This window comes from Rhagoletis pomonella, unplaced genomic scaffold (genome assembly GCF_013731165.1).
Source record: "Rhagoletis pomonella isolate Grant_MI unplaced genomic scaffold, Rhpom_1.0 Rhpom_scaffold_00002, whole genome shotgun sequence".
NCBI classification, from domain to species: domain Eukaryota; kingdom Metazoa; phylum Arthropoda; class Insecta; order Diptera; family Tephritidae; genus Rhagoletis; species Rhagoletis pomonella.
The window spans coordinates 15793068-15804139 of NW_023458556.1; the positions used below are offsets into that span (position 1 = coordinate 15793068).

An 11072-nucleotide genomic window follows, 5' to 3' on the forward strand; every position below is an offset into this window, starting at 1 on the left:
CGAAAAAAGGATTCTTAGAATTCATTAAAAAATCTGGCGCTTAATTAAAAGGTTTCAAGCATAACATTTAATTCAAGGTTAGACAAAAACACATAAAAGGCATAACTGGCGTTACTTTCAATTTATGTATGATTTTAATGATACACATGCCTTGTCCGATCATACAATACAAGATATTCACGTATGTAAATATATACATACATAATAAATAGATATTTGTATACCAAATTTAACGCTTACCACCTTTTACCACTTTTCAGCAGTCGGTTAACTTATTAGGTACATAGTAGCTACTTATCGGAAAATCGCCTGCTTTGGAACTAAAACATGACAAAAATTTGTCATATCTTTGAAGGACTTTGGCAGGACTTGGAATTGAGCCGATACATTCGGTTGTCGATAAATTTCGATAATGTCATCTCGACAATTCAATGAATTTCAAAAACACTAAAATTCGATAACACAACAAAATTCGTTAACTCGACTAATTACGATCAATTTTGGATAACTGTGAGTTTCGAGGGCTCAGTAAATTTTGATTACTCAAAAATGTATATATGTATCTCGATATAAATCTATAAACATTGAATACCTCTATAAATATCGATAATTCGGTTAATTAATAGCTCGATATTTTCCGAAAGTTATTGACAGATTTCGATAACTCTGGTAACACGATAAAGTTCTATAAGCAGTATTTTTCTTTCACAGAAAAATCTCATCACAACTAGTTAAGTTCGAAGAGCGAAAAACTCTTAAATGTTTGGCAAGGCACCGTAGGGTAAACTACGGCTAAAAATGTTTGAATATGTTTAATTTTGCCTAATTTTTACCGAAAATATCCTTTTTAAAGACGAAGAAATTTTTTATATTACTTGATCTTAGCTTTATTTGAGTGAGGTGTGTTCATTTAACACTGACCATAGGTCTTAAATTTACATTTTTTTAGTTTACACGTTTAGACGAACACACTTTATGTTTTTTTTTATTGATAATTTCACTATCTCTTTGATTTTAACATAATTCAGCAAATCACTTCCTTTTTGCTTTTTCAGGGGGTACATGAAGACATCTACACATTGCAGCCGCATGTAAAATTGTTTAAAGATTTAAATATCCTTGCCAGAGACGAGGCTTTCCGAAATGCAACAATGGTTTATCCCGTTACATCAATGGATGACTTATATCGTTTACATGCATACTTCTCAAAGGTAATCGTCATCTACACAATTTCGCTCATGTATAATCATGTATGTGGGGGTGTATGTATGCATTTTGTTTAAATATTTCTCTTTTGTAGTACCATTTAGAAACGATACAACAACGCAGCTTTGACTTGGAGCGTAAATCATATCGGATAGCTAACGGTTCAATATCGAATAACATACTCGAAATCCGTTGGCCACTTGGTGTACCCAGTGGTTCAGCGCCTGAAACGCGCCATGACATCATAACGTGGCACCTCATCAACAGCACACACATTTTTCTGCCCAATGCCGAAAATATTATCGAGCCACTCAGTCGCCACGACAAATTGGATTTTGACAAAGTGCTTGAAATTGTTGTTGCCTATGCCAAGCGGAAGCATTCGCATTTGCAGTTTGTCAATTTGCATACAGTGTATAGGAAATTTGATGCGACGCGTGGCATGGATTATCAATTCCATTTAAATTTGCGTGACACACGTCGCTCCGATGAATTGGTGACAAAAAGTTTTCAAGTTGTTAAACCGCTGGGGCGTGTTGAGGTTATACCATCGCCATATGTCACCGAAAGCACACGGATCGCCATAATGGTGCCAACATTTGAACATCAAGCAGAGGATGCTGTCGATTTTATTGCCGAATATGAGCGTATTTGCATGCAAAATCAGGATAATACATTTTTGCTGTTGGTATGTATGCCTGTAACTGTTTCGCAAACAATTTGTTTTTTTTTTTTTTTTTTTGAATGTGTGTTGTCTTTTTTTTCAGATTTTCCTATATCGATACAATTCCATGAGCAAAGGTGAAAGCGATCCATTTAAAAATCTGAAAACACTCGCTTTAGATCTATCGACTAAGTACAAAAACGATGGCTCACGCATAGCCTGGGTGTCCATACGTCTGCCGTCAGCAGTTAGTGACACACCACCACCTGATGACATTATGCACAACTCCTTATATGGACGCAATGAAATTTTAAGTGTTGCTGTGGCAGACTTGGCGCTGCCAAAAATCGGATTGGATAGTCTTGTGTTGATGGCATCCACAGATATTAACTTCAAAACGGATTTTTTGAATAGAGTAAATTAATTTGTTTGGCATTGGCTTCAATACCACATTTTTACAATTTTCTTTCCATCATTTAAGGTTCGCATGAATACCATTCAGGGTTTCCAAATATTTTCACCAATAGGTTTCATGATGTATCCATGTAGGTTGGCTCACTTTTGCAAAGAATGTGAATCATGTGATGTGAGTCAAAGCACGGGCTATTTTGACAAATGGAATTACGATCTAACATCGTTCTACAGTCGAGATTATGTGCAAGGTATGTACATTTTGCGTAAGTTTAAGAAAAACTTTTAGTTGTTGTGTGTGTGAATGGATAAAAATCAGGGAGCGTAACGGTTATGAACTTTATATGTAATAAAAATCATAATTTATTTTATATGCATTTTTCGCTTTTATTGATAGCTGTATACTAAGCTTAAAATTGGATTCATATTTTTTCGAACAAATTTAATCGTTTTCTTAAGATTTTTATTTTTTCGATCATCTCATAGGCGTTATTTTCATATTTAATTTTTCAGGGCTTTATAACAGTTAAAATCTATCGAAAAAATAAAAATTCTAAAATAACAAAAATAACTTATTGATTGAAAAAGTAAACGTCAAAATATAACGATACACAGCCACACAAAAAAGTGTCGGGTTCGATAACCATATTATCCCTTCCTTCTGTAGTTTGATGCGCTGAACACGAATCTGAAGTTATTTTTGCTCCATCACGTCAGGATTTATACCTTACATCAAAAAACGTGCCTGTCACCTATTTTTTTGTGGCTGTGTTATTATTGATTTATGATAAATTAAACAACGATCTTTCAATAATCTAAAAATAAAAATGATTATTTACGGCCGCTAATAAGACCAGAACCAGATTAAGAATCCCCATCACATTAAAGAAAAAATATTTAGTCTATATTGTTTAATAACCACGTATATTCCAGCATTGTTAGGTATCAAGCCCATGGATATATGTTTCGTTTTTTTTTTATCTAAATATAACATAAAGTTTTATCTTAATTAGAACGCATTGATTTAATTGTTTTAATAAATTAAGTATCGACTAGTTTTTTCGCTTGAAGTTGATCTCATGTGATGTGATATTATATAGTGTGATACATACCGTCACTACACACGAATAAAGGCGCGATAGTGTTTTTACGGCGAAAAAAGGCGCGTGAAAAAATTTTGCGAAAAAAGATGCTTATAAAAAACTTCGGCGAAGTATGTTAAGAGTCTTTGAAGCTGAAGTTTTTTTATGCGTCTTTTTTCGCCGTCAACTTTTGAGCTCGCGCCTTTATTCGTGTCTAGTGACGATACGTTATTGTGTAATGTGATGTAATGATTTGTACTGTGTTGTTATGTGACGCGAGCTTTTAAGTTTGATATATCTGATGTGACGTCATATCGTGTAACTTGATCAGGTATCAACTGTTATGAAATGATATCACTTGGTGGCACACTATCTAACACTCTAGTCGTATTTTCATCTGTGATGTGATGTTATGTAATGTGATCTGAAGTGATGGTATGAAATGTGGTGTGAGGCGATGTGATGTGGCGCTAGGTAATCTAATTTGATGTCGGCGATGCGGTGTATCTTCTGATCTAATGTTATTACATGAGAGTGTCATTTGTGTTGTGGGTTATGTAATGTAATATGATGTTATGTGTTGCAGTGTGATGTGTCGCGAAGTGATGTTATTTGACTTAGGCGATGTGATGTAAATATTATTATTAAGTATCATTTGCCATGAAATTATATCATCCGATGTGATACGATCACGCGAGTTGTGATTTCATCTTTGATGCGTGGAGTGATGTTATGATATGTGACGTGATGTGATGTGATACGATGCCATGCGATGCGAGGTGATGAAATTTTACTCGTAGAATGTGAAGTATTTTTATTTTTTTTGATTTGCTTCATTTGACCTGGCGTGATTATATGTACATATATCATTTGATGCACTACTAGGTTTGTTCATGTAAAAATTAGCCAGTAACTTGCCAGCAACTCTTCAATAACTTAATTTCTGAGAATTTGCTGTCATAGAGAAAAATATCCAAAAAGTATGTGAAGACAAAACCAGTAACAATTTGAATGTTTCATGAACAGCTGATAAGTTTGTGGTTTATTTGTAGCAATTTCTTAATAAAACAATATATTTTTCTTTCAATTTCAACTATAAAAACCCCAGAAATAATTTCCTTATAAGTTTCTATTGCACCCTGCAACTTGCGATCAGCTGTTTTCTCGCTTGCAAGTTTTTACGGGCAAAAATTGGTCCAGTAAAAATTTGCAGCTTCTCCTCCTAGCGAACTGTCATTTTGCTCTCTCAATTTCTGCTACTTTGCAAGTTTTTTGGATACATTTTGTGTTCACTAGATAGTTTTTGATAACTTTTGGCTACATGAACAGGCAAACCATCACACGAGTTTTTTTCTTATTTCTAGTGTCATGTGTTTGAATGTTATGTATTAGCTCTGATCCAATACTTTTCGTGAAAAATCCTGTAAAACTGTCAAACAGCAAAATTACTCTCTGAAGTGAGAGTAAAAAGTGAGTAACAACAAAAAGTACGGGAACAAAAAAAAAAACATTTTTCCTGTAAAAACGTCAACCAGTGATTGCTTGACACTTTTCATGATTTTACCAGAAGAAAAAGTTCGGGTAAAATCTTGCAACTTCATTCTCTTCACAACTCTCCAAAAGTCGCTCTCATTTATAGGATTTTGGAGTACGGGAACATTTTTCCTGCAACTTCCTGCAAGTTCGTGTAAAATCCTGTAAGTTCTTGGAGTACTGGATCAGAGCTATTGTGTTTTAATATGACGCGAGGTGATGAAATTTGTCAAGCGTGATGTGAAGATATTTGACTTAAAATTGGCTTGATTGTCTATAATTGACGTGACGTTTTATCATGTGATATGTGCAGTGTGAAGTAAAAATTTGTAAATTTGGATATCAACTAATGTTATTCTATCACAAGAGTATTACTTCTAATTGCGGTGTGCTGTTATGTGATCAAGTGAGATTTCATGTGAGATGTTGAAATTTAACATGGGCGATGTTATTACATATGTATTTGACGTGATTACCGATCATCTGTAATGAAACCATATCACCTGATGAATATCATATTAATTTTTGTTGCATCTTCTGGGATCTGGCGTTGGTTAATTTTTATTGAAATATATTTATTTTACAAGTATGGCATGATCTGATTTCGTCTGCTTTGGTAGTGTATCGTCTGAGTTAACGTTATGTAATATAATTTACTTTAATCAAATCTAGTTTCATAAGAAATAAAAGCAATTGTTGCTGTTGCAACGCTGGAGTGACAGTCCTTGGCCAGATATATGTATATACATAGTAAGTCTGGGTCGTTCCGGTTATGTAGACCCAACTGTCGTGGGAACCAATCGAAAGCAATTCATTTAAAGCGCTATTTCCCGTTAGCCCAACTGCCATCATTAAAATGTTGTTACATTGACATGACGTGATTTTTCTCTGAGTGATGCGATTGCGTTCAAGTGAATGATCTATACATATGTACTTATTTGTAATGTTTACTTTTTTAATATTTATAACTATTCACATACACACTTACTTATATTCCCCATTTCAGCACGTAAGATGATTGAATCAACTTTGCCAATAACACGCTCCGACAATGACATTGAGCAGCTTCTTGCCCGCACTGATCAAACAATAACCACCATCTTGGATATGTTTGTAGCTTCAAAACTGCCGGTGCACATCCTGCGCGGCACTGAACCGAATTTGCGTTACGGTATTGCGATACGGAGTCATACCAATAGCGGTGGTGATATTCTAAAATGTCCTGCATTGCGAGAGTACAACAAATTATACCATATATCCAATGAAATACCCCAGCGATATGATGCTGCGCAGCCTGAGAGTGATACGACGGCCGACACTGCTGCTGACATGCAAAGGCGAAAATGTATACACTTAGCATCGAGAAAACAAATAGGTGATGCCATTATACGTTTCGAAGATCGCAGTATACTGCACAAATAATTTACACAAAGCGCGAACCTTTGCACAAAAGAATTGTTTGACAAAAAAAAAAAAAAAACAATCGATACTTGACTATTATTAGATGCGTGAAGTAAACTCATCTCTCTAGTGCATTTGACGCCGCACTTGACTACAACGCAGTATAACTGCTGAACTGGTTAGCCGAGTGCCGGATGATGCACGTTAACTTTTTAATGCTCAAATTTGCATGATATTGTAAATATTAGTTTAAATCCTGCAAACCTGTCATTTAAGGAGATTTTATGCTGTTTTGCAAAAAAAAAGCAAAAAAAAAACAAAAAAGATACTACTTTTGTATATTAGTCTATTTTGCCAAAATACTTGCATACAAACGCACAAACGACGCGTGTACATTTGTATTATCTATAACTAAGTAGTTTTTGTTTTAAGTTAAATTTATTTATTTTTATAGTTTTAAGACGACCGGCTGAGCCGCAGCTGATTCCTATCGATTGAATGTAACGAAATGACTTCTTATGTGCATGTACAATAGTCCTAGAATAGCTAGTATATAATTTGTAAGTAATACTTAAGGCTGTTTTAAAGTGTTTTTGTCTATGTATGTACATCAACAAAGTACATAGAAATGCCCAAACTTGTCATTTCCAAATGAAAATTTTTAAATACGTATATATGTATATAAGTAGCGATTTTAAATTAATTTGGTGTTTAGTTACTATATGAAACCTGGGCCCTTACTCTGTAGTTCGAATCAATAATAAATTTGTTCGAATTCGAACGATTGGGACTATAAAAGAGTTAAGCGTTCGTATAGAACTTCTTTTCGATTCGAACTACAGAGTGAGGGCCCTGTATTTGTTATCATCAGTGTTTTAAGTATACCTTATGTATCTGTGTATGTATGTAGTATGTTCATCTCGCCATGACTGCCATGTATTTAGTTTCACGAGCCACAAAATGTTAAATTTATTTTTATTTTTGAACTTTTTGTATATTTAAAAGTAAATACGTAAAAGAAGTTCATGCCTTATTTAAAAGAAAGGGAGCGAGCTATTTATACGTATGTATGCATGTATTTGTAGTCTATTGCTTGGGTGCAGAAAATCTCTCCAATCTATTTAAGTGGAGCTTAGTTAGCTTCTTTCTATCTAAATATTTCATATTTTCCATTTAAAACTACAAAAAAAAGAAACAAAAAGAATTTGTAAATAGACGTATAGTAATTAGTTTTAATATCTAATATACATACATAGTTATGTACATACATATAAATATTTCTACCTATGCATGATTAAAAGGTGCCAAAGCTTTTAAATTTCTAATAAATTGATGAGCCTAGTGTTAATTCTTACTTTAGGAGAAAATTAGCAACGAAAGATTTCAAGTATTATGTTATTACTATAGGGTAGCTGTATGTAAATTTATGTTCCAGCTAAAAACGAAATTGACTAGAATCCAATATACATACATATGTATAAGAGTATTTGCATCTACTATGTATGTATGTGCAAATGTAGAAACAAAGAGAAATTTTAAAATGATCAGTAAGTGATAAGTAAGTAAGTAGCGGCCGCTGTGGTGTATTGGTAAGCAGTGCGCGCTTCCACTCCGTAGGGCCTGGGTTCAAGCCATGGTCAAAGCAATGTCGCAAAAAAAATATAGAAAAAAGGTTTTTTATTAACAGCAGTCGCCCCTCGGCAGGCAATGACAAACCTCCGAGTGTATTTCTGCCATGAAAAACAGCTTCTCATACAATCGTCGTTCGGAGTCGGCGTAAAACCTTAGGTCCCTCCCCTTTGTGTGGCAACATCATGGCGCACGCCAGAAATCGGAGGAGAAGCTCGGCCAAACACTAACATATATGTATATGTACAACACTTATATGTGTATGCATGATCAGTTATGTATATTTAGAATAATTGAAGTGTCTAAAAATAAAAACAAATTTTTAATGTTTAAAAAAAAATATAAAATTTATAATACGAATTTTATTTTATTACAAAGTACAAGGGAAATGATTTAAGTATACTGCCAGCAGCCACCACTTGCACCACGCTTCACTTAAATAGACACATCATTTGTCTTCTTGAACCGAGTTTATTGGAAAGGAAGAAAATATCAATATGCTTTGTTTTCAAGCGGATTTTTATAAATCAATACAAGAAATTGCTTAGAAATTGTATCCACTTGTTAAGTTATGTAGCATCCTTGTGCGTATGGAAAAGTTATTAATGGGTCAATTATGGATAGCACCACAACCTCAGTTTCATTGCAGTGAGGCATTTCATGTCACCGCGGCCACCTCTGGGCGCGAATTCTCAGGACTTGGATGAAAGTTGAAGAGATTGAAGGTCTAGGTGACATGAATATACGTGCAGCATATTTTGCCGATATGACGTAGAGTTGCCTATTTACACGCGGACTTAAATTTTAAGAAAACGTCATACATACCTTTCTTAAAAGTGCTGTATCCTGGAAACCTTTAACGAAAATTAAGGAAAAAAATGTATTTCTTCCGTTTTATTATGGTCTTTAATTGTACCTTTTTTACTTAAATGTGCAACGTATAAAAAACAAAGAAAAATAAGTAAACAGTTTTCTTTTTATTTATTTTTTTTTTGATTATAGCATTTTAAACAATTTTTTAATTTACATATAAACATTGGCTATAATGTCAACATTAAGTACCCAAATGGGCGTAATGGGCTACTTATGCGTATGGACTCTAGATCGTCTAACACTTGAGCAATATGATAAATAGACATTGAAATTTTATGAAATTGTATATTTTTGAAAGAGGAAAGGTGTGTAAAAAAAAACAAAACAATATGAATAAAGTAAACAATATGAAAAAAATAAAAACTTAACGGTAACTTTTAGCCACTTGAAACTTGCATATTATCAGACTAAAATTGAAGGGGCTAAACAACTGTGTACTAAAAAAAACTCCAAAAACACTCCGAGAAAAAAGTTTGAAATTTAGGTGAAAATTTGTTGCACTTTTTTGTAGTTTTCTACAAATTGTTAAACTTGGGTTTATATGGGGTTTGTCTGAGAATGTACTATATTTGAATGGAAAATTCTTAAAAATATATAATAAAACATAAGGGACACACAATATCACCTTGAAATGGCGTGCTATAGATATGACCGATACTGTATATTTATTTATAAAAGCTTACACAAGAATAACAGTCATAATAACCATATTAAGCACCATATATATATATGCATTTGTGTGTGTGTGTAACTTCGATCAATTTACTAAATGCTTTTTAATTTTTAAAATTTCTAGCAACAGTTTAACTATTGTTCATAATTTTCAATTTTAAAAATTTTACCCGCAATTAATCAGCGCCTTTTGTAGTAAATGTTTCACTTTATTAAGATCTATTTAGTAAAAAACTGAGGTCAGCTTTTGGTGCGAATTCGACTGGCAGTTTATTTCTAGAAAAAAAAGAAAAGAAATCGTTAAGAGCAAAACTAAAGTTGTAAAAAATATAAGAAAATATACAAATCGTCGCCTGTATGCCAGAACCACGAATGTGTAAAAATTAGAATTTGAGAAATCAACTTTGAAAGTTTTTTTTTACGAGACTTAACTACATTTATGCAAGTGAAATTGTAAAATATGTGTTTTAAGTGCACGCCTGGTATTCTTGGTTTTGGTATAACATAGAACATCTAAAGGTTAACTCAAAACTGATAAATTTGCACATTCATGCTTCTGGCATAGGGGTGAAATATTGTTTTCACTTGAAATTTTGATGTAATGGCCGCTGATAAGAATTACTTATGCGTACCCCTTTCTTATATCACTTCCACTTTTTATCAAATAAATAACTTTACTTTACTTACGGCAAAAACAACTTCGCATTACGATCTCCTACTAGAGTGGCCTTATCGCCCTCCACCAACAATGCTGTGCCTTCGCGCAAACCCAAAACCGGTAATTGGTGGTAATCTATAAATTCATTTATACGTTCATCACGCGTCTCGCCTTTGTGAAGTGTCAATGCATCTGGATCCAAGTAATGAGGATTAATGTTGAACGGCACCAGACGTAAGGCATCATATGTTGGCGGAAAAGCCACTGGCATATCATTTGTTGTATGTATAGAAAGCGTTGCCACATTTGTGCCAGCACTCGAACCTACATAGGGCACACCTTTTTGCAGCACACGTTCGCGTATTATTGAGATTAAATTTTGATCGTAGAGCGCTTTCAGTAGTACAAACGTATTGCCACCACCAATGAAGAGAGCCTCTGCTTGTAGCACAGCCTGTATGGGATTCGGCTTAGTGTGCAAACCTTCAACTTGATAACCCCAGGGTGACAGTGTCTTGTCAACAAGTTCCGTATATTTATTGTGATCCTTTTGGGCGTATGGTACGAAGAGCACCGTTTTTACATTGCGTCTACAAATGTGAAGCTTTGGGTTAATACTTTACTTTTGATATACATAACAATTATGACTTACTTTGAGAGAAAATCAATTAATTGTTCCTTTGCGTGCTCCAAAAACTCATGGCCATGAACACGGGAAGAGGAAAGTAGGAAAATCGAACGTTGTGACATTTTTGCTGGTTGACTTTAGAGCTAGGCGTTAATATGAGCCGGTAGTGCGTTCAACAATGAACTTTAGCAAATTGTGCGATAGGCACTTCACAAAATACATACAATTTTATTGCACATATAAATTAAATGAAAGTATAAAAAAATACTGTTGGAGATAAAGGTTGTTATCGATATAAATAAACGTAAGGTTTTT

The 11072-nt window shown here is 34.0% G+C and overlaps 2 protein-coding genes across 2 annotated transcripts; one reads left to right on the forward strand and one right to left on the reverse strand.

Moving 5' to 3' along the window:
* Nucleotides 1–1048: 1048 nt before the first annotated feature.
* Nucleotides 1049–7488, forward strand: LOC118733128 (chondroitin sulfate synthase 2; the record flags this gene model as incomplete). The annotated part of the gene is given in 5 exon segments (XM_036462368.1): nt 1049–1211; nt 1301–1894; nt 1974–2285; nt 2352–2532; nt 5903–7488. Coding segments are annotated over 5 exon segments (1666 nt in total), but the record flags the coding sequence as incomplete, so codon positions are not given.
* Nucleotides 7489–9406: 1918 nt separating this feature from the next.
* Nucleotides 9407–11072, reverse strand: LOC118733130 (probable alpha-aspartyl dipeptidase). Its single transcript, XM_036462369.1, has 3 exons — nt 10782–11072; nt 10159–10719; nt 9407–9747 (listed from the first exon to the last, which is right to left on the reverse strand). Exons 1-3 carry the CDS (start codon nt 10877–10879, stop codon nt 9684–9686), a joined length of 723 nt encoding a protein of 240 aa, XP_036318262.1. The 5' UTR covers nt 10880–11072; the 3' UTR covers nt 9407–9683.